The 23,661-nt window shown below is 41.7% G+C and overlaps 1 protein-coding gene across 1 annotated transcript in view; it reads right to left on the bottom strand.

Annotated features, from left to right (window-relative positions):
- pcdh2ac (protocadherin 2 alpha c) overlaps window positions 1–12,737 on the bottom strand; it is a 17,409-nt gene extending 4,672 nt beyond the window's left edge. The window contains exons 1-3 of the mRNA XM_010787572.1: window positions 9,917–12,737; window positions 6,610–6,674; window positions 4,034–4,119 (exon numbers count right to left, since the gene is read on the bottom strand). Of these exons, the coding sequence (XP_010785874.1) occupies window positions 4,034–4,119; window positions 6,610–6,674; window positions 9,917–12,490 (2,725 nt within the window). The 5' untranslated portion in view covers window positions 12,491–12,737. The remainder of the gene's footprint in view (window positions 1–4,033; window positions 4,120–6,609; window positions 6,675–9,916) is intronic.
- Between the last annotated feature and the right edge of the window lie 10,924 nt (window positions 12,738–23,661).

Genomic DNA, 23,661 nt, shown 5'->3' with positions numbered 1-23,661 from the left:
ATACGTGTGTGTGTGTGTGTGTGTGTGTGGTGGTGTGTGTGTGTGTGTGTGTGTGTGTGTGTGTGTGTGTGTGTGTGTGTGTGTGTGTGTGTGTGTGTGTGTGCGTGTGTGTGTGTGTTTATTTGTGTGTGTCTGTTTGGGTTTCATGCCAGGTTGAGCACCTTGCCGTCTGCTCCCAGCTGGATCCTGTGGCAGATGGTGGACACAAGCAATCCCAAGTGACAGGGCTTAACACAATAACAATAACAGCGAAGGTAGGGCCATGTTTGGGAGTTTGGATTGTTAGCAGTATGTCTCTGTGTGTATACTTTATATGTCAGTATATGTGCGATGACAAAACAAAATTAAACACCGATGTAGAAATTGATTTATTCTCCAGAGAGAAAGAGAGGTGTGAGAGCTGGCAGGATATATAAAGACTCAGAAAATGCAGGATGGGAACACAAACAGTAACAATAAAGGAGAGAAAAATAACTGACGTCAAGAACAGGAAACAGATGGGGCGGAGAGAATTCAAAATTGCGAGAAGTCTCTGACCATTTCTAGACTGTTCTGCAGATGTGATTGTGTTTGCCAAAAATATTTTGATTTTGAAGCCTAATTCAAAGACTGCATGCCTAAAGTAAGACATATAGCCTTATACTACTCACATCACATACACAATGTACACGTGTATAATGTACAAAATATATATAAACGTGCTCCTTTCCTGCCTGATGAGAATAAAACAGATAAAGTAAATGCTAATGCAAAAATGTTATGGCCATAGATGCCACAGAGCAGACACTATCGTCAAGTGCTGGTGCATTGAGGAAACAAAATGAAGCAAGAAGGCTTCTCTTGACCACCTCTCTCTCTTGGCATTTTGCCTCCAACCTTTAGTCTATTTTTGCCTTGACAAGTGCCGGGTGCAGTGGATTACTGTTAACTCTAATCAAATATGTGTTCCTCTCTTTCTCTGTGTGTAGTTTTCAGTGTGTATGTAGGTGTGATATACAGAAAGCAGCAAACCTGCATCCATCTCTGCAGTACACCACCGCCCTGCAGTGAATATAGGTCACTCGCCTTCTGACTCCTCTGCTCTCCTTTCCCTTTGCACCGCTTACCCCTTTACTTTTCAAACACTTTCCTACCTGCTTAACTCCATCCCCTCATGCTCTGTTTTAACATGTGTTCTTGTACATGTATTCCAGCCTGCACCACCCATTGTCTTGTCCTTCACCTGATCCCACAATCTTTTTTACCCTTCCCCCCTGATTCGTTAGCCCACACCATATGTTGCACTCCCCTCTATATAACGCCCCCCCCCCACACACCACCACCTTCCTCTTTCTCCTGCCAATATTACAGGCCATGAATGGTTGCCGTGGAAACTACATCCGGCAGTAGGACATTGGTAGGAGTCATGGTGACAGTGCTTGTGCTGATGGAGTATAATGCTGCAAGCTCTCTCTCCCTCTCCCTCTTTCTCTCTCTCTCTCTTGTAGTCTCGCCACTCTCCCTTAGCAACAGCAGCCTCAGCTCCCTCTGCTTTCTTTGCTACACTCAATCATTCTGATTTACTCATTGTCACCCCCTCCCAGTTGATGTTTTTCATGTCTTCACTTTCCTCTCCACCTTCTCCTCTACCGTGTCTATCTTTATGGCGCATGTGTTTCTTCTTTCTTCTCAATCCCTCGCTCTGCATCCTGCCCATCCCCCTTCTCCCTGCCTCTCTCTGCCCAATCTCTCCAGGGGATGGTTGCAATACTGCACAGTTATCTCTGAAGCCCTCTATGCCTTTGGTTTGTACTCAGACTTGTGAAATAGTGAGGAGAGATAGAGTATAAAGCAACAGGGAGTGACAAACAGACAGTGAGAGAGAGTTTGACAGCAATCAGAACCATGATTTCATTAATGTGGGTCTGTTAATCTGGGCGTGGGCTGCGCTCCATCTGTCACAGCGGGGGCAGCACACAAAGCAGGCAGCCAAAACACACTTAGAAACACAGCCAAGCACACAACACACTAAAAACATGAAATAAGATGCAACGCGCAGACACACACACATTCACTAATCGGAGAGGAAGAAGCAGGGGCGTTGTCAGCTGCACCGCTATCTCACCTTTTTATTTTAAAACTACTGTGATTCAAACCATCACCCTACAGTAGCAGCATTATCAGTCAAACAATTCCCTCGACAAACCCAACTTTGATATACTCCTGCTGTCCACCTGAGGATCACAGCCTGCAACAAACAAGATGATTTGGCTAAAAATAGCACAGACTGTGACTCATAGTGACGTGACAGGTCACATTGAATACATATCTCAATTCCTCTAATTTCTGAGAGATGATGAACAGAACCAACTTCAAAGTGTGAACACACATCTTTCCCAATCTTGTGCTCCAGTCAGGAAGCTCTACACATACATTATTTTCATATTATCCAACGCTCTTAACCCAGAATTACCGTTAATCCAACCATAGCTTCTGACCTTAAGCTAATACAGCTAATATTTTCATTCTTAACCTGGATAACAAAGACATGAAGAAGGGACAGTTAGCCCTTAGGCGAAGCAAGCTTAGTGTTTGTAAAATGTGTTGTTCTGAAAGTGCTAAATTAGACCACCTTAAATCCTCACCAGCTGATCCTGTTACCACTGACCCACCCTGAAGACGTCACTGCTGCCTGTTCTGACCTCTCTCTGTTTATATCTCATGTTTTGAAGTGCCTGCAGGCTGTACGTCCTCAGCCAAGGCAACAAATCAATGGCAGAGTGGAGGAGGGTGTGTGTGTGTGTGTGTGTGTGTGTGTGTGTGTGTGTGTGTGTGTGTGTGTGTGTGGCTGGAAGAGAAAGTAGTGAGTGTATAGGTAGCTTGTCTGCCTACCAAGCACACCGCCTTCTGTCTATGAAAGACACCATACAGGCCATCTCTAATTCCTTAATCACAATGTAATTACACTTCCGTCGTATCTCCAGTCCTCTTATTGGAGATACTTCCATCTAGTTTTCTCTCCTTTCTCTCCCATCTTTCTGCCAGGCAACTCTTTTTTCTGCTTCACTCTTAATCCCTTTTGAGCCCACTTCCCTGTGATTATGAGGAAAGTCACCTCTTGCAATATTTATGCATTTGTTCCGTTTCCAACTATGTGGCAAGTTGTGTAGAATGTTACATTTAAACGTAATGGTTATCAAGTAACAATCTGAAGTTGAAACTTTCATATGAGTCACTTGCCTGCATCTGCTTTACAGCAAAAGCACTGCCAACATGTACTCATTTAATTGGACTCCTTTTTTCAATTGCATGAGCTGAGCTTGCAACTGGAAGGCCTGAAAGCTAACATTATTTAAAATGGTGTTTCCTTGAGAGCAAGTCATTTTAAAATCTATATACAAAGCTTTCAACGGTACGTTAAATATAATACACAATTGTGTTATGTACAGGTGCCATGTTTCAAATGACCATATGTCCATAATAAATGTATTAAAAGCTTATGATTACATTTAAATATATGAATAATATTATTAGCTGAACAAAAGAACAAGAAAGATAAAGGGGAGGATATATAATTGTATTTGAATAGTGTTTTCTAATGGTTGTCATCTGTCGCTCAGTGGTTTATTCCTCTGTAAACATCTTGCTGATAATCCAATGCATTTGTGTCTCTGTCGCCCTTTTCTTGTCAGTATTGTCTCCTTTACTGATACGGAGAGCAGAGATATCTATCTACGCCTATAGCATGTATCATTTCCTCTCCCTGCATCAGTGGGAAGTGTTAGGACGTGTTAGGGGGGGTCTCGTAAATGATATATCTGTATTCCTCATTGTATTACTCTCTTGTGGTTTAATAAGCTCTTGAGGAATGTAGAGTTATTGGTTTAAGATACTCTTAGAGGGTTTTGTCTGAATATGGATCATGCTGTACAGATTTCCACATGGTATACCAAATCAGCTCCTACATTTCTTTAATGTTTTTTCATTTTCTTTTACTGTGCCTAAAACAGTCTTTAATGAGTTGTGATGGTTTAGGTGAAAGTAGAATTCTTACCAGCAGCGCTAGACGCAGTGGGCCAGTTCTGAACCAGGACACCCTGGGCTCCTTGCATTACTGCGGACTCTTCCATGTGCACTGAGCTGGAACACAAGAAACAAACATGCACATATTACACACTGGTATTCTCTCAGATATGATATACTAACCTATGCTAAATTAAACCGCAAAACAGAAGTTTTACTTTTTAAGATTTAAGTGATGACTGTGATGTATAAGCTCCCACATTACATTTTGTTGTGTCCATGCGTTTGCCATAATACACAATATTACAGATTCAAACTTTGGTACTCTATTTGTGGGGGTTAGAAAATGTAATGATCAGATTAGGATTAAAGTATTCACCCTAGATTTTTCTGGAATTCTCTGGATTATGGATTACAGATGGTCGCTCTTACATTTTCACACTCCCTCTGTGGGATTTCAGCACCCTCCCCTCTACTAAAAAATGCTTCACTCTCTGTAGTACTTAACAATTGCAAAATAAATGTTGATACAAACCACAGTTCTCTCTCTCACTGCTTCTACCTTATCTTTAAAAAGGGAAATATGTTCTGGCTCTGACAATAACATTTCGACCATGACGATCGATGAGAAAGGGCCCCTGCTTTCTGTTATGATCCAAGCAAGGAGGGCATAAACCATTTATACAGACATGCTGTTACAGCCAGACCATGAACCATTACCATAGTCTTGATTAGGATATAACCTTCATGAAGGAATGTGTGTGTTTCGAAGGCATCAATATTTGGTTAATTTATTGAAAATAAGCAGCCTTTAGTCTTTATGAAAACTATTGGGAATCATTTACCATTTAAATAGAATTGTGTAGAAGTCTGTAGGTTAGTAATATTAAAGGCACTTAGATACTGTATATGAGAAGCCATATTCCTGTACATTGGTTCTTTGAGGAGAACAAAAGTGATTTGGCGATGGAGGCCATTTTAAATGCTGCGAAGCATCAGCATTATCAAGGTACACTGTTGAATTATTAATGGGAAACACTGGGCTGATAATACATGTTTGATCTACAGTACTAGCAGCCCTTCTCTCTCCTTCATCCCCCAGACTCAACCCTATAACAAACAAAATTAGTAGGGAATCATTTGCACTTTGACATATTCAATTACTAAATGAAAAAAATAGGTCAGTGCCATTAAAGGGTGTGATATCTCCTCTACAAACTGTGATTATAGATGAACATTTAGTAAGGCTTGGTAATGGGACATGGGGATAGTCAACCTAAAACACATCAGAGGTAGTGATGAGAAAGATTTAATGTGTTGGACTGGCCTACAAGGACATTAACGCTCATTAATCCCTGCTGTAATTATGAGGGATTCTGTAACATTAATGACACTCAGATGGTCCAGAGTTATTAATCTGACATTGACATCCGAGTGCACACGTTCGTACATATATCGGCAGCTACAGTATAATGTAACAAATGCACTTGGGGCCTCTGTAGACTCATGTAGATGAGCAGCAACAGAGGAGTGATGTTTATTTCGTTTTTTAAATATATACTGCAGAGAAGCAGATAACACAAGTTGTATCTTAACCTGTTAAACAGTATATGTTATAATCAATTATTGTTAATAATTGTATTTATATTTTTCATCTGAATCGTTGAAGTAGCTAAAGTTAACAAATAAAGTGTTGTAAGAAATATAATATTATTATATATATATATTTGCAATTAGGGCAGCAACTGAAATATTATTTTCATTGTAGATTGATCTGCATATTATTTTCTAGAATAATCAATGAATTGTTTGTTCTATATGTCAGAGAATAGTGAACATGTTCTGTATTATGAATAATTGATTATTTATGAATCACATTTTAAATACATTTTCAATAATTGTTCTGTTAATCAACTACTTGATTAGTTGGGTAATAATTTCAGCTCTAATGGCTTTTATTCTGGTTTGATAAAGACTTATACGAGGTCCTTGTAATTTCCCCTCAGAAGTGCAATCCCAGCTGAGCAGCAGTTGCCAGCAAGATGATCTCAGACATCTCTACTGGAAGAGGCCATTGTATAAACATGTATCATCCTCTCTGTGATGCAGATCTGTCAGGATTTCCAGACATTTATAGATGTTTTCCATATGGTCAATATATGGAAAAAATAAAGGTACTGTCTCATGTTAAGTTTTATTTAATGTCAACTAACTGAAACAGATTGTTCAGAGAATGACTTCTTGGTGTGTGATTATTATCTTTAGTCTCGGCCTCTGCATGACAGGGCTTCTCCCTCTGAACTGGCAGCAGAATGACTCTTCAATACTTTTTTCTTTGTTTTTCAGTTGAAGTTCACATGATTTCCCATTGGCATATTGAGGCCATTCCTGTAGACAATTTGAGGATATCCAAGACGACTCGCAGAATTAGCTAGAATGAAGAATGGTTGCTTCTTACGATCAGTCTGTGGTGCCGGATTTGGTTATTGGCTTGAATATTATCATGTGGGACAATAGCGTACATGCCTGTTGGTCTTTAGCAAAAAATGATGAAAGTGACTGTTGAGATACTTTGTGCAAGTGACAGAAAATAAATTGTATTCTTACCTCTGCATCATACCGCCTGCTCTCAGTGAGGCTGAATATCTCCAGTCGGCACTCTGCACTCTGGGCTGCAAGAGAAAGTGAGAGAAGTTGAGTCTTAAGTACACGCTAAAGTCAATACCATCTCATTAATAAGCCATGGCAAGACACACATACACAAACAAACTCAGTCGCACACACTCATGGAAGTGAAAGCTTGCTGCTGCCTATGGAGAGAAAAAAGTGTTGAATTAAAGATTGTAACTCATCTCCTCTGATCCCATCCATGTCCTCTGAAATAAAAAAAATTGTTGAGAGAGTTGACCACTGACCATGTGATATATAAGAAACATTGCTGGGTGCTGATGACAGACTCAATTCAAAGATGCATTCTACCCAATGCTCCTTTTTTCTTTCTCTTTCACATTCTTTATGAATTTATGAAGATATTCCAAAATGCCAGTCTTCAAAAAAACACCAAAAATATCAAGATGTTTATTGGTGATGCTAGATCTACATTTCTGAAAGACCTGCGTTTATTGCTGTATTTTTCCTTCTCACGTACCACCCTCTCTGCCTCTGTATATTCACCACCCTCCCTTCCCGTGCTTTCACGTTCTTTCTTTCTGTTTCATCCTCTTAACACTGATCAAAACCTAGAGTTTCACAGGCACACAGTCTGCCTGAGTCAGTCTGACACATCTCACCATGGTAACTGTGCAGAACTCAGTCAAGATTGTACCCTGCACCCACCGCCCTCCATCCTTTCAGTCCTGTGAAGGTCACAGGTGGGGGAAAGAGGGGGCGGGCAGATATCATGCTAACCCCGTCAGACACACTACAATAGAAAGAAAGACTAAAAGGGATAACACTACTGGAACCTCTGCCAGTGATGCAATTCATTTGAGACCTCCTAATATGCAATTTCATTGTTTGTGCTTCTGAAAAAAATCTTAAATCATAAAAGCAGAAGAAATGTGGTGAGAAGACTGTCCATTCAGTATTGACAATGGTTTTGCTGCAGCAACATGTTCTGTTAAACTGACCACACCCAGATTGTATTTTCTCTAATCTCAACCAAAACCATTGACAGTCCTTAAACAATCTGATTGAGGAAATTACAATTCTCTGTGCTTGGCCATGCAGTTCACACGAGACCCATTTGCAATCCAATTCCCTTTCAAATATGACAGATGTTCGCTTGCTGCTGAAGCTGCATTGACCTCTATGAGTCTGCAGTAGATAATATTTGGTCTCAATGAGAGAAGGCTAGTATTCTTCCTGGAGTCATTCACACAGAGCAGAGCCCTGCAGCAATGAAGACACTTAAAACTGGGTGCACTTGATTATTCTTCAGACAATCACTCCTTAAAAAGCAATCGGTGGTTAGATCAATAGTTTAGATCGATATTTAAGTGCATATTATTACGGCATTAGAAACAGTAAAACACAAGCTATTTGTCTAATATTAACATTCACATAACAAACAAGAAGAGATTGAGACATAAAAACAATGTTAAAATAAGACCAATTTGTCCACAAATGGGACTAAATGGCTTAGCTAAACGCTTTCCCTGTAGCGGGACAGCAGTGGCTGAAGGGAGAGGTCTGTTTGGCCGTATGGTGTTTATTGGGCTAAATGAAAACACACACACTAGCATCTACACACACTAGATAAAAGCATCTGGAACCTAAGCATGTCCATAGTCTGATATACTCCCAAGGGAAGACATGCATGCAAACCAAGAATGTAAGTAGTTTATGCAATAACTGTAAACAGACAAACAAAAACAAATCTGACTCATACTTCGAATGAGTTACCAATGCATTATGTTTCTTTCTTTGAGGGGAGAAACCAGATTCAGTAAAAAAATTGAAAGAAACCTAAAATATAATGAGATTTTAGTTTCATAATTGCCTTGCCTGACTGTAATTTGTAAAGAAAGCTTTTTGTTTGCCCACTCAATCAATTTCTCGCCTTTTTCTCCATTCTTTCCTCTCCCTCTGTGTGAACACTCCTAGCATGGATACAGAGCGCACACCTCCGCCATCAACACTCTGTCCAATCACCTTTCATCCCCCCACCTCATCTGCGCACAGCCAGCCAATCCACGCACAGTACTGAGAAACTCACCGCTGACAGTTAATTAAATAGAAACATGACTGGCATTTAATGAGGGACACATCAAGTGATAACAGAAAAATACCTGTACACATTTCATCCTGTTTTTCATTACTCCTTTACTCAAATATCATTTTCTTCACTGAATAGACAGACCGATAGAGGCTCACATCACCATGTTGAAAGTAAATAATATTTGTTTTATTCTAAAAATACTGTTTGGTTCTTTAAATTATGCAAACAACTCTATGCATCCTTTTAAATAGCAAAATAAACATGAACTGAAGCTCTGGTGCCTCCTTCCTGTCTTCTTCCCCTATTCCAAAATGCTTGCTTGCTGCTCACTACCAGAGAGGTACGTGACCAGAAGAGGATATTTTTGGTGCAGTGGGACTGTAGGCCATTGCAGCTGGCAAATACTGCTCTATTTTCTAGACTGTCCCTCTCTTTAGAGATAACCACTGAAGGCCCTCTGGACCTACTGGACTTGAATAGTGTGGCACACAGCCCAGAGGTGACAAATAACATTGGCTGTGTGGGGTCATAGGTGAACAAGCTGAAATCTACTGGTTTGTTGTGAAGAGAGAATGTAACAGAGAGCAGATTACAGCTTTCTGTAGAACTGTGGAGGACGGTTTAATATCTTCACCGACTCTCCAAATGCCTGGTCTTTAGCAAGCGTGGAACAAACACAAAGACACTTACCAAAACCAGCAAATCAGAGTGCATTAACCAACCCACTCATATAAACCGTACAGAGAAACTACCCACACATTGTTTTTAGATGCAGACCTGAATATAAATGGCACCTAATGTAACGACCATTAAAACGTAATAATGGAAGCATGTACCTAAAAAAAATGGTGGTATATTTTTCTCACATTAGATCATTTTCTCAGGCATCTTGCAAGTGATGGAAATAACTTGTACATTCCAATTTGCCTTTTTTTTTTAAACCATCTGTCCTGAAGAGCAGCAAGTAAATGTATTATTGTGAAACATTACACGCTTGTAGAACATATAAATGGCTTTAACAGTTTCAGAGCCATAAATGTAAACTGCAATCCAACTGCAAGAACACTGCCCTAGAGCAAAGCCTGAGCCATAACTGTCTGAATATTTTTGTTTTTATAGCTTGTACCTTGTGGCTCATTTACTGCTATGAGGCAATCTAAAACAACAAACACAGAGATCACACTAGACACACACCTGAACAGTTGCATCTGGCATACTGAGTCGCCGTACAATTAACTGGCTCTGTCCGCTGTGGCTGGTGACGTAGCCTGAGCCCCAGGTGCTACTGTGTGGCCGTCCCGTGTTGTAGAACATAAATGTGTCGCTTCCTGACGTGGCTGTCATGCATGTCTTGTAACAATATGTGTTAGTTAAAGACCCATTTCCCCGCACTTCAATATAATGCGGTTCCCCTTTGAGGTCACGTCGCATGGCCACATTGTCGTTTGGTTGCCCTCCGCCACCAGCACCACCAGCACCACCACCACCTCCACGTGCAGCTCTTCCTCCTGCCCCACCACCAACTGCTGCGGTGCCACCTTCTGGAACACTTTTCTTGGATACACAACATGGGGAGCAGGAGCCAGGCTGGGTGCAGTACGCATGGCAACGCACAATGGCCAGCACAAAGATGGTGACCAGGAACACAAAAGTTGTTGCACAAAGAGCAATGATGAGGTAGAGGGTGACGTTGGAAAACATCAGGGGGCTGTTCGGTCGGATGATACGCTTAGGGTCAGGGGTCAACTTTGGAGGAAGCTCCATCACGTGCACATGGATGGTGGCTGTGGAGGAGAGCGGCGGTAAACCATGATCATGTACTCGCACTGTCAAGATGAAGGAGGTGGAGTTGTCCTCAATGACCCGCCTTGTGGTGCGTATCTCGCCGGTGTACTCATGCACCTTGAACAGGTCAAGGTCTGTGTTTGTCTGCTCAATGGCGTAGAGCAGCCAAGCATTCTGCCCGGCGTCACCATCCCACGCTGTTACCTTGGTAACCAATGCTCCTGCTTCAGCGTTTTTCATCAGCGTTTCTGTGGAGCGGCTGCCATTGGAAGGTGGGGAGACTATCCTGGGCACATGGTCATTCTGATCCATAATGTAAACATACACAGTGGCCACACGGCTTAGGGGAGGCACACCATTGTCCTGGGCTTTAACCTGAAAGTGAAACTCTCTCAACTTCTCAAAATCGAAGGCTCGCAGGGCATAGGCTTCACCTTTGGCAGGTTTGATGCTGATGTAGCTGGCAACAGGGATGCCATGGTTGTTGTCATTCAGGACAGTATAGGTGATGCGTGCATTTTCAGCAGCATCAGCATCTGTGGCTTTAACAACACACAAAGGTGCACCAGGAGCATTGTTCTCTGTAATATAAACGGTATAGGATGTCTGTTCAAAACGAGGCGGGTTGTCATTCACGTCTGCAACAGCAACCTTAAAGGTCATTTGAGATGATAGGGCTGGGGTGCCTCCATCCACAGCATTGACAGTGACATTGTAGGATGAGATGGTTTCCCGGTCTAGGAAAGCAGAGGTAACAATAGTATAGTGGTTCCGGAAAGACTTGATCCTAAAAGGCAGATTGGGCATGATATCAAGGGAAACTTGTTTATTTTTTCCAGAGTCACGATCATTCACACTGATCAATGCTACAACTGTGTCAGCCCGGGCATCCTCACGTACAGGACTGGAGAGTGAAGACAGTATAATCTCAGGAATGTTGTCATTGACATCCAAAACTTCTACGACTACTTTACAGTGAACTGCCACAGCAGCTGGCCCCTTGTCCATAGCCTGTATGTACATTTCATAAGAGTTTGTCTCTTCGTAGTCTATGTTGTTTTTCACCCTAATTTCACCTGTTTCTGTGTCCATGGAAAACATATGTCTGACTCTTTCTGGCGTGTAACTGCTGAAGGAATAAAACACTTCCCCATTTGAGCCCTCATCAGGGTCTGTTGCATTTAACTTGATCACAAGTGCACCCTTTGGAGAGTTTTCGTACAATTTTACTTTGTACACAGAGATGTCAAACGCAGGTACATTGTCATTGGCATCAAGTATACGTACATTGATTTTGGCAGTGCCAGTTCTCTGTGGGGTGCCTCCATCCATTGCTGTCAGGATTAACTGATGAGAGGGTTTCTGCTCGCGGTCAAAGGGCTTTTTAAGAATAAAGTCGATGTGCTTATTATTTGAAAAGGGCTTAATAGAGTCCAGAGTGAGGTGGTCGTTTGGGCTGAGGCGGTACTGCTTCACAGAGTTGGAACCATCATCTGCATCCTGAGCTCCCTCTATGCGAAAGTGCGAACCGGTGAGAGCGGACTCGGACACCTCGAGCTGATATTCATCTCGAGGGAATTGTGGCGCGTTATCGTTAACGTCTAAAATGTCCACCTCCACGTTGTGCACCTCCAGTGGATTCTCTAATACCACCTCAAGGTTGCGTGAACAGGTGCCACTGAATTCACAAACTGTCTCTCGGTCAATGCGATCACTCACAACCAGCTTGCCTGTTTTGTGATTTATGGTGAAATATCTCCGTCCACTGTCAGAAGTGATTCTGACGCGTCGTGTGGAAAGTTTGCTCAGGTCCAAACCAAAATCCCGGACAATGTCACCGACCAATGCCCCGTTTTCCAGCTCCTCCGGAATGGAGTATCGAATTTGTGCATTTGTAAGGCTACTCAGTATGAAAATAACAACATATAAAGAAAAAGGCACATTCTCATTTACACTGTAACAGCATCGTGCCGTCACAGCCATCGCAGGCAGGCAGAATTCACAGACGGGTCGGAGGAATCTGTCCGTCTTTTCAGCTTGCTGTGAGTGCCCACCCGCCTCATTAAAAACGAGGAAATTATCCGTGCATAACTCCGACTATGTGCAGGAATACCACCGCATCCTCTCTGGTGCCTGTTTAACGGGAATTTTCCTCAGTGCATCCATGTTTTCCTTTGTCTATGCTGGGTTCGGTTTTTAAATTTCTCTATCCTACAGTGCAAGGCTGGCTGCTTTCACTGACTATAGCTCTCTCTCTCTTTTTTTCTCTCTCCCTCCCTGCAATGGTTTCTGTGGGCAAAAAGGGAGGGGGAGCCCTCTCGCTCAAGAGATGTTGACTGCATTTCAGCACCTCCGAATAAAATGATGGAAACACATCTAATACAAATAAAAACAAACACAGAAAGGAAGAAAATACTCCGGAGTATTATATGTGCACGAATATGGACGCTGTATGTGCAGCTGACACAGATTTCGGGGGAAACAATTCGACAACAATCGTTTTCCCTCTTTTTGTCAGCGCCACCGCCCTTTTCATCGTACGCTGGGAAACTGATTTATGAACAAGCCTGGCGATTACATTTCTGCACTGATGCAAGCCCACAATTACTCAAGAACCCTCGAGCCAAAAGGAAAAACAAATGTCTGATACATGCAGAATATATTTTGAAAAAAGGAAACATAGGCCTATACAAAAACAAATAAACCAACTATAAAAACAATTAAAGTATTATTTCCTATATGACTTTGGTTGACATTACTCTATTAAACACGTTATTTTTATCACAACAAATACCATGGGAATAAGATTACATGAATGAAGGTGTTGCGAGTGTGGTCAGAGGCTCTCTCTCATATTTTAACCACAACATTCAATAGAGGGGTGAATCTAGCCTTCTCACCATGTGTCTCTTCACGAGAATTAATTGCTGAGACACTGGGACGTTCTGTCAGCATAGAACTGACATTTGCTCTTCTACAGCAACAAAGCACGTAATGTGATTAAGATTTCCACTGGTGACGACGAGGCTAGTCGGGTCACAGACAATATGCTCTGGGAGTGAACCCTCTCATCTGGCCAAAATACAACGCTGCGGCCACCTCTGGCAGGCATGAACTGCGCATGCGTGGGGTAGCAGGTGGCGGCCTTAACAACCAAATCAGCCTGCTCTGGCTCTCCTCTAATTACTCCGAACACAGAATCCATGTACCTAAATTAAATTCAGATTTAAATTGAATTCAAGTTAATTGGATGAGACCTCACCCCAATGCATTTAACATGGCAAATATAAATTGAAGATCCTTGACACGATTCAATTTGATCTCAACAGTGGAGCGATGACTGTAAAAAACAACTCAAGTTCAGTGCTCGCAGTTTCACGTCAATAGGTTTGCTAGGAGCCACCATAAATAGGCTTTAAATTAGTCTGAGAAAAAACAGTGATGTAACCAGTAAAACTGTGCTGATGTGATCCATTGTCACTCTTTTGACAAGTTGTGTGCTGTGAAGAAGTGGCCTTGTGAGACCCTGAGTCTTCAAGATTCACTCGGCCACTGGGCCAAGATGAGCGTCCACCGCCCACACAATCTTTTTCCTCTCCTGGTGCTCTGCCACTCACCCACGCCCGGTCTGCCCACGGCGATGACAGTGTTTGCATCCTGGGAAACGGGGAGAAGGCTGTGACTCACTCGGATGCTGCTAGTGGATGGGTAAATGCACATTGACTCTTCACACTAGAAGGTGACGACGAGGAGGTGGCAAAATAGGGAGTTGGAAAAGCAGCCAAATGCCGATGAAGGGAGATAAATGATTAACTATATACAAAATCCTTTCCACATACAGTGTGTATATAAAGGACTGCATTTGCAGACTGCAAAATATGCATGTGGTTCTTGAACGTGGAACTATGTTATTCAAATTACATTACCTCTGCAAAGCCTTCTTTTAAACGGTAAAAAAATGAAATGTCATGGACCTTTTACTGCACACCACCGAGCAGGGGAGGGGTGATCAACCAAAGCCTTTCAACTGTCTCTGATGGTTCTACGTGTGCAGTCTGCCACGCTCACCGTGACATTTAGCAGATTTTCCCAGTGGGACATGTGGACCTCCGTGTTAAGCAATGACACAAACAAGAAAACAGGCACTGTTTATCTCGTCAAAAATGAACACAGCGCTGGAATTACACATGACCTGTGCACCTGACTCTCCTCCTTCCTCCTCCCTTTACTTTTCCAAAGGGTTGCTGCTGGATAAATTACAACTCCCTCTCCTCTTCCAAATATGCCCATCTGTTTCAGCCTCAATTACTCTCTCAGCTGTAGATGACTTCATTGTTCACCCAAGGGAGCTGTAGACAAAGTTATCCCAATTAGCCTGATACACATCAAACACAGATTTCAAAATCCTAATTGGAGGATTTCTGATGTTTAGTGGATTTTGTCAACAAAAATACAGGTTGTCAGAGCTTTCCCTCCATATCAAGCAATTTACGTCTCCTATTCTCTTTTGTATTCTCCCTTTATCCAAATGTTCACTTATCCCAACGTCTCTTGCCTACGCACTGTGGATCTCCAGCTGCGCCTCTGTCAGACTAAAAACTTCAATATGCCCAAAACTCAGCTGCCCGCTTGCTCACCTTCACCCGACGCTCCGACCACATCACCCCTATCCTCCATGACCTCCACTGGCTCCCCATCAAACACCGCATTGACTTTAAAATATTACTCTTCACTTTCAAAGCCCTCAACAACCTTGCCCCCCCTGTGACCTCATCCAACGACACACCCCCACCCGTCGCCTCAGGTCTGCTGAAGCTGACTTACTGCAGCCCATCAGGCCAAAGCTCTGGCCCTGGGGTGACAGGACCTTCGCTGCAGCCTCCCCCACACTCTGGAACTCCCTCCCCAGCCACATCAGATCCGCAAACACTCTCACATCATTCAAACAATCCCTCAAAACTCACCTTTTCACTCTTGCCTTCAACTCCTAATCAACTAACCCCTTGCCCTTATTCCACCTAGCTTAGCACTTTTTACTTTTGTTGTTATTTTGTTTTACTTGCTTGTAAGCGCTTTGAGAACCAGGAAAAGCACTTTATAAGTATAATGTTTTATTATTATTATTATTATTATAGACAAAAACAGAAATCAGTAGGTGAGGACAAAAAAAAAGGTTTGCCTTAGGCTCCTAATAGATTTGGTGAAAAAATAAATTATAATTAAAAACATTCCTTCATTTTAGAAGAATTCTAGAGTATTAACACCCCACCATTGCATCACTTTTACAAGACGGCTGTATTAATAACATTCTCCTCAGTAAGACTCATCCTCATTAATACTGTAAGCGGCCACTCTAAAAGCCATTCATATTACATCCCTCTGAGTCTTATATCTGGAATTCCCCCATTTTAGTGAGTCAGATGTCAGCAGAGATCCACAGAGGAGCGGGTCGAGGCTGGGCTATCATGAAGCAGAAGTCCTTACATCACTCCCTCAGTCAACACATATACAAACAGTCATGCAAACTTAAAGAGCATTTATGCCTGTAGGCATGCATGCACACACACAGGCAGTGAAAAACACAACTATTGAAAAAATAAATGCTATCTAAGGATACAATTATTCTGTCTGAATGAATGTCCGAGAATCTCTCTTATAACTCTTGAATCACATAAAACAACCATCAAGGACAGAAAGATGATCGAGGGAATAGGTCCCCACACTGACTACACCTAGTTCACAGACGGAACTCCTCATGTGCCTTATTTCAAAGCATTTTGATGGAGATGGAAAATATTATTATTTACGTCACTAATCATAAACGTCAGGGCCAGAGTTTTCATCTCCATGTTATTCAAAACGTCATAAAGCTTTGGCTTAGTGCCACTTTGCACAATGAGACAGTCGTCATTGTATTAGGTTGGTACTGGTAGAATATTAAAGGCACAAATATTCTTTTTTCTATATGATAATCAAAGAGAAGGTGAGCAAGAAAGAAATAGAGGAAGTGTATGCAGGCTGTTTATTGTTGTCTAGGTGGGCAGCAATGTCTGTAGAAGAAAAATGTGCTTTCAGATTTAGATCAATAAAAAATATGCAAAGCAGTGACAAAACACAGTTAAGAGATGGAAGAAACAGCTAATTAAAACATTTTAAAGATAAATTATTCCTGAGGTGGGGGAGATTATGGGATGTACAATCCAAACAATAAAATCAATATATAGTTTTTGAGTTTTTTACACTTTTTAACAGTAACTGGTCATTCATGTTAACTTTGTGTCTTTTGGTAATAATTTCTACCAACCAAAATAAAATAAATGTTTGGCAATGACACAGTATCTTCATTTTCACAACCGCAGTACAGGGAGTCTTATCTCAGTTAAAAAAAAGAAAGAAGCCTAGGTCAAAAGCACTGCAAATTGATTCCTTATGTCAGGTCTGAGAGGCAGGCAGCAAGAGGAAGCAGAGGTGGAAGAGACAGTGAAATTGGTCCCTCTGTTGGATTACATCGGTAGTACATGGGATGGACACGTCATCACCCCACTGCCCATCCTCACAGGCTTTTTCATTAAGCCAAAGCACTAACACATAATCCCTACCCTGGGTGTGCGTGTGTGTACGAGTGTGTGGGATTTAGAGAGAGAGAGAGAGAAAGAAAAAGAGAGAGACAGAGGGCACAGACGTCACACTGCAGTGGCAGTCATGTTCTCTCTTATTTTAGAATACAGTGAGCACAAGGAATACAGAAGGATATAAGGTAAGGCTACCTTTCAGAGGTGAGACGAAAAAGAACAATATGAAGCATACCAATAGTGGAGTGTTTAGAACAACAGTCTTAAATTAGAAGTCACATGTTCATGGATCAAAATGTGATACTAAGCTATCATTTCAATGTATTGGATAGACACCACAAACACTTAAAAAGGGGTTCTGGTGTGTCAGCTGAACATGTTGTGTCCATCACTGAAAAAAGGTAAATAAACAACTCTCAAAGATAAGGTACCACAATCTGCTCTTGCGTTGTTAAAGTGTCACTCACTTTATTAGCCACAGTCTTCCAAATTAAAATGGAAAATGCATAATAAATAACTTCTGAAAATACAAAACTCAATGGTATTATTGAGTTAATAGGCTTATAACACTATGACAAAGCTGTGTTCTCATACCTTCCTATCACCCTAGAACTTTTCCATTTATAAATCTCAGAAACAAAAGTCCCATGGTAACCACAATCCTTGTACTCAGGTGGACACAGTAAGCGGGTGGAAGAGGCATTCTCTGGGTATGTTTGTTTGTGCTGATCCCTTGTGTGCCTTGCTTTCAAAAAGAAAGGTTATGAGAGAACTAAAAGCACCATAAATCCCTTCCTCTGGGGCCCTGTAAGGGTTAAACAGTTCCTTGGTTGTCCTGGTTCAGCCTGTGCATAAATCAAACAGATTTTTCTTGTGGCAATGAACAAAGCTATCAGAAAATGCAGGCAGGCTTTGGATACTTCCCTCTTAGGATGCCCTATGGAGCCCATGGTTCTGAGCATGACAAAGCTAATCTAATGACTGCAAAAACATCCCGATGCCACTAAGAGGGAGCACAGAGGGAGGACGGACGGGTTGGTGGAAGTGGGGAGAAGGGGAGTGCTGGTGATAAGTTCTTCCTTTTATCTGTGACCAATTGTAAGCCTGTGATGTTCTCACCCAGCTGCAGGGCATGTATTTAATGTGTTTTTTTGTCAATCTCATCCTCAGAAGCTCCAGTTCTCCCACTATCTCACGCTCAAGGCTTGAGTCTGCGCTGCTGTATTTATAACTTTCCCTAAAACCCAGTCCCTTTTTAGAAACGATTCACTAATCTCACACAATTCTCCCTTGCTTGCTTTTTGCCTTTACCCCTCGTCTGACTTGGCAATTCTGCACAGGATGCTGCACATCTTTGGTTGCCATCTTCCTCTTTGTCTATCTCCCTATGTTTCCCTTTCTCTCCTCCTGCCCCCCATCATGTCCACCCTGTTTCCTTCCTGCTTACAGCACATGCTGGGACTGATGTCTGAGTGGGGGCGGGTGCATACTGGCAGCTCCCTGGAAACAGACTAGTTCATCATTAAATTATGGCTCAGAGCAGTCTCCATGGTAACCACAGATAGCAGCACTAACCTCACGCACACAAAGGACACACCCTTGTGAAGGAGAACAACAGGAAATGCTAAATATAATGACGTGTGTGTGACAGTCAGACAGGGAGACAAACACAGAAATTATATAAATAAACACATTTTCTGTTAACCTAGCTCCTGTTCTGTCACCTTGTATCAAAACTGGTGAGATAAGGTCATTTAAACGTAATCCTTTTTGTCCATCTGTCGAACCCATCTGTGTTATCTACCACAGATGACTTTGGTGAATGTCTCTACTGCAATAAGAGCTGTGAACCATTAGCAGTTTGCCTAATGTACAGTACAATCAATAATTTAATGCAGCACCGGGAGAGGGCAGTTAGAAGCTTTTATTGGATTCAAACTCTAAACCTCAAGTCAGCCTCTTATGCATACTGCAAAGAAGCTCTTCCAATTGCTTTACACTGTGTATTGTATAATGGCTCTATAAAACACCCACCAAGGCAATGCCTGCTGTATGAAAAAAAATACAGCCTGCAGCTTTAGAAAATATCATGTAACACACCGAAACAGACACACGATGTTCTGATGCAAGGATAAAATCCTCTCCTCCTTATCCACACTGACCCTTTGCCCCTCCCAACCCGTTTGGATGATTGACACTAGGTGTTGTCGGCCCCGCCCAGCCGCAGAGCAGAGAAGGAGGGAGAGCTGAGCCGAGCAGAGCTGATACCTCGATCGGTACTGAAGCTCCCTGCTGCTGCTGCTGCTGCAGCGAGTAGCGGAAAATTACCTACCCCTCCCCCCTCACTCACATTCGCAGAGAGCTGCAGCATTCCCAACACAAACTGAATCCATTTTACGCAGAGAAAGCCCTAGGCTTTGTTTCTGGAATCAGAGTATGGAGAGCTTGAACATATAGCAGGGACCGCATCAGGGAAAGAGCGAGGCAACGAAAACACAGGCTCATTCAGATGGTGCATAGCACGCTGCCATTTTTAAATCACACGCTGACCCACTTTAGAGCCTCACATAACCCATACGAATCGCCTTCCCTGCAATGGGTAAAGTCTGTTTGAGAGCGCAGAAACCCTGATTCAGTCCTACTCACACTAAACCAACCAAACGAAAGGTGTTTTGACAGATGAGGCCATGCTTGTTTGTGCTGGACCACTCCCTGAAATGAGGTCACATCGTCTGAATGACTCAAAGCATCATAGATTCACAACAACACAAAGCACAGCGTGCATCACCAAGAATATCCAAAACAGTCGAGTATAGTACAGATAAACTATATTACTATTAAATTAGTATCACATTCCATACAAATGTCCATACAGAACTGCATTTTAACACTGACAAATTCAATCACAACATAATCCACACGACACCTGCGTTCTATGGCATGAGCTGGCAAATGTTGCCTCATACTCTGTAAACACACAGGGATGTTAATGAAAATATATTAGATCATGTTTACAGCGCTCTAAGGCTGATGGCACACATGTCTAGAGATGGATGGTAATTCCCTGTTAGTTCTCTCAGCTGCTCCCCTTCTCAGAGAGCTGATGAAGGAGAGGGGGAGGGGAGAGGCTCTGACAGCATGGAGGAGGAAGAGAAAAAGGAATAGGCTTGAAATGAATGATTTCATGTTGCCTATGTCTTGAGAGCAATACAATTGAGGGAACTGAGCAAACAAGATTCAAACAAATTGTAGAAATAGGTAGAACCAGATCTAATTCACCAATACAGGATTGTTAGGATGTGAACATGTTATTTTAATAAATAAAGAATAATATATATATATGTGTATTTAGCAGTTGTATCAGATATATCAGATTCAAGGCACATAAATCCCCTATTGTCAGTATTAAGAGGGATTGGCAAAAGGGACCCTTTCTCATGGATGTTAATCTATCAATATAGCCTCACACCTTAAAAGCATAACAGTGTTTGACAATACACTGGGGCTCGGAAGTGAAGTTCCCGGCTATAATTTATGGAGGCATGGCTTAAAACACAACCCTATATGAAATGTATGTATAGTTGCTCATTGGTGTAGGCTAGTTAGGTGGAAATATGTACACCTTGTTTTTTCGTATAGGCCTCCTTCCCAGACATTTTGACAAAATCATGGTATCAAAATATGAAAATGACAGGTGTAATGCATGCTGGGTATGCTGAAGTTGTGACTCAGGTTCAGGTTCCTGTTATTCTGCATGCTGTCACTGTCAGGTTATAGGGACAGTTGAAACGGAAAGAGCAAGTATGAAAGTTTTCAGAAACACTAGTGATATTCCTTCAATGGAACTCCAAATATCAGCAACGAAAAAGGGCATTGAACCTACTGAGTTTGGTGACCTATACAATTTTCAGCCTAACTCCTTCCAACTTCAACATTAGATGAGAAGCTGAGAAAGGTGCATTGCTGGTGAAGCTCAAAAATGAAGATAGCAGCTTGTTATCCTACAGTTTGAATGAATATGTGTATAGACTATAACAATCAGACAGCACAATGCGTGGGCAAACCAAAAAGTGCACCCATGAAAACACAGCTGCTGTCAGTAATTCCCTAACACTCATTTGCTTATTAAATTGGCTTATTTTGAGTTTAAGTGCTATGGAGGCAATAATAAAGTAATGTGTTTAGGAAGTCGTCGTTTACACGGTTCGGACTGAAGTAAAAAAAAAACAACGTTTAGGGAGATGGTATGTGTTTTAATACATCCGTGCCCTTTATTGACAGTGATGGGAACTGGGAACTGCAGCGACTCCAAGCCAACTGGATAACTTCAACTTTCCTCTGAGGGATAAAGCTACAACCACCCTTCAAGTCAACTGACCGAGTACCGATTCTCAAACGTTAGCTGGCGTATTTAAACAAGGCTACATGTTGTTGATTCAGACCGGCTAATGTCCGAGTGCAGCAATCTAACTTTACACAATCACACGGGAACAAAATGCATGATAAAATGCCCTCAGTCTGTGAATGAGACAAGCAGGGCTCAAGTTATGTGGGAGCCAATGGGAGCTGAGCTCCAATGAAAGCAGTGAAATCATACATCTGTGGGTGTCGCTAATACATTGCCAACAACCATTATTTTAATCACAAATAATGCATGTGTCAATGTAATGAGTATTATTTACATTGACGAGGTAAATAGGCTAAAAAAAAAAACATGTTTTCCAAAAGAACTACAAGCATCGTATTCTCTCTTGAATGACAATATACCTGCACTTCACGTCCAAGGTGCGCAATAAATTATTGTGCAATCTATGCCTGTGAGCATGCTGCGCGACCCGAGATGATATGTGTGTGCGTAGTTGAACCTTTTCATATTTAAGTTTGTAGCAAGTAGAGGGCTGCTGCTGCTGCTGTGTGTGTGTGTGTGTGTGTGTGTGTGTGTGTGTGTGTGTGTGTGTGTGTGTGTGTGTGTGTGTGTGTGTGTGTGTGCTTGCACGTGAGTTAGTCAGTTAGTTAGTTTTAAAGACCCCCATAAAGCTCAGATTATAACTCGGCCCCTGGAGACAAGTGTCTGTGGTTAATACAAGCCAGTAATAATAACAAGTCTGAGGACATAACAAAAAAAAAAAAATGGAGGGTATGCTTTCTAAATTGGAACCATATTGTCGTTTTCGCTGCCCGTGTTTTGCCCACCTCCTGTTGTTTGAGTATTGCATGAATATCTTGCATAATAACGCAATTATATTTTTGTAAGGCTTTGAGGTGATATAAAACACTTCATTGCATGTGTTCACTTATTTAACCTATGCAATGAAGAGTTGTGATCTCGTTAGTCACTCAAGTTATGTTTTCACCAAATGGTGAAAACATAACTTGAGTGAGCTTTACTATGAAAGTATGGCATATTCTTTTTTATTTAACGGGATTTTTCAGCACTGCAAACTCTAGTTTTGTGCTGTGATCTGTAAGACTGTGCTGGGGGATAAGGAGCAGAGCAGTAACAGGCCTCTGCGATTTCAGTACCATGGATAGCGGTTATACAAAAGGCTAGAAGAGAAAGCAGAACAAAGAGAAAACTGGAACAAATAGGAAACACTTATTTAGCTCTCATACAGAGTGTGTTACTGGAAGAAAGGATGTAAAATAAAGTTACAAGACCAGACAATTGTCTTGTAGAGGACGATTAGAACTCACCTTGTCTTTATTCGGTAAAGTCTGAGTTCTGGTAAAAGTGTCTGGGCCTGGCATATTAAACAAGTAACCGCAAAAACACCATGCAGGGTTCAGCACCAGAGAAACTGCTCGTCACCCGAATGACAGAACAACCAACAAAGGCTTCACCTCTCTGCCTAAAATGCTATTATTCAGCAACTGTAAAGATAATTCAACATAGAAATATCGCAAGTTTGATGATTTAACTGTATATCCCCCACAATAACTATTTTGTTTCACATCATTTTTCACAGAAAGTCAGCAAATGTTGCAATAATCGAAAATCTGGTAATCTCATAACACGTCTTTCGGAAATGTAATGAATAAATCAACATTACTAAATCTACTCTTGGGTTCAAACAACTCACCTTTTTATTTATCGAAATATTCTAAATATTATGATGTATAATTAAGCATATATCACGGCCTGAAGTGAGCTATTGCTTTTATAAAACGGTTACCAAGTGTGGCAATATGAAAGAAAAATACACACTCTAATTTAAATAGTTTTTATTAGTAAATAATGATGTTCAAAATAAAATAGTCCCTCCGTTGCCTTCTGCACAAAACATAGTGCAAGGTGGTTGCTATGCAACAACACTAACAGCAAGCGAACATATTAGACAGAGAGCGTTGATCCATTATTTGGCTGTTTATTTATATTAATGTGTATGTTGCTGTTTATTGTGCATCCACTGAAAAACTGTCCAGCATCAGTAGCATGGCTTACGTGGTCACTTGTATAGGTTGAGGTTGTTCGAGGCTGTTGCTTGGCGTGGCGAGAATATTGCTCCACTTTCTCCGGTCCCCGAGATTGGGCTTCCAGTAGCTCTGGAGAGAGCTTTCGCACCTGTGGCCACTAACAGTCAT

The sequence above is a fragment of the Notothenia coriiceps genome, unplaced genomic scaffold (assembly GCF_000735185.1).
Source record: "Notothenia coriiceps isolate Sejong01 unplaced genomic scaffold, NC01 NC01_scaffold00030711, whole genome shotgun sequence".
NCBI lineage: Eukaryota > Metazoa > Chordata > Actinopteri > Perciformes > Nototheniidae > Notothenia > Notothenia coriiceps.
The sequence above is the reverse complement of the archived record's forward strand: the minus strand, read 5'-3'. Positions and strand labels throughout refer to the sequence as shown.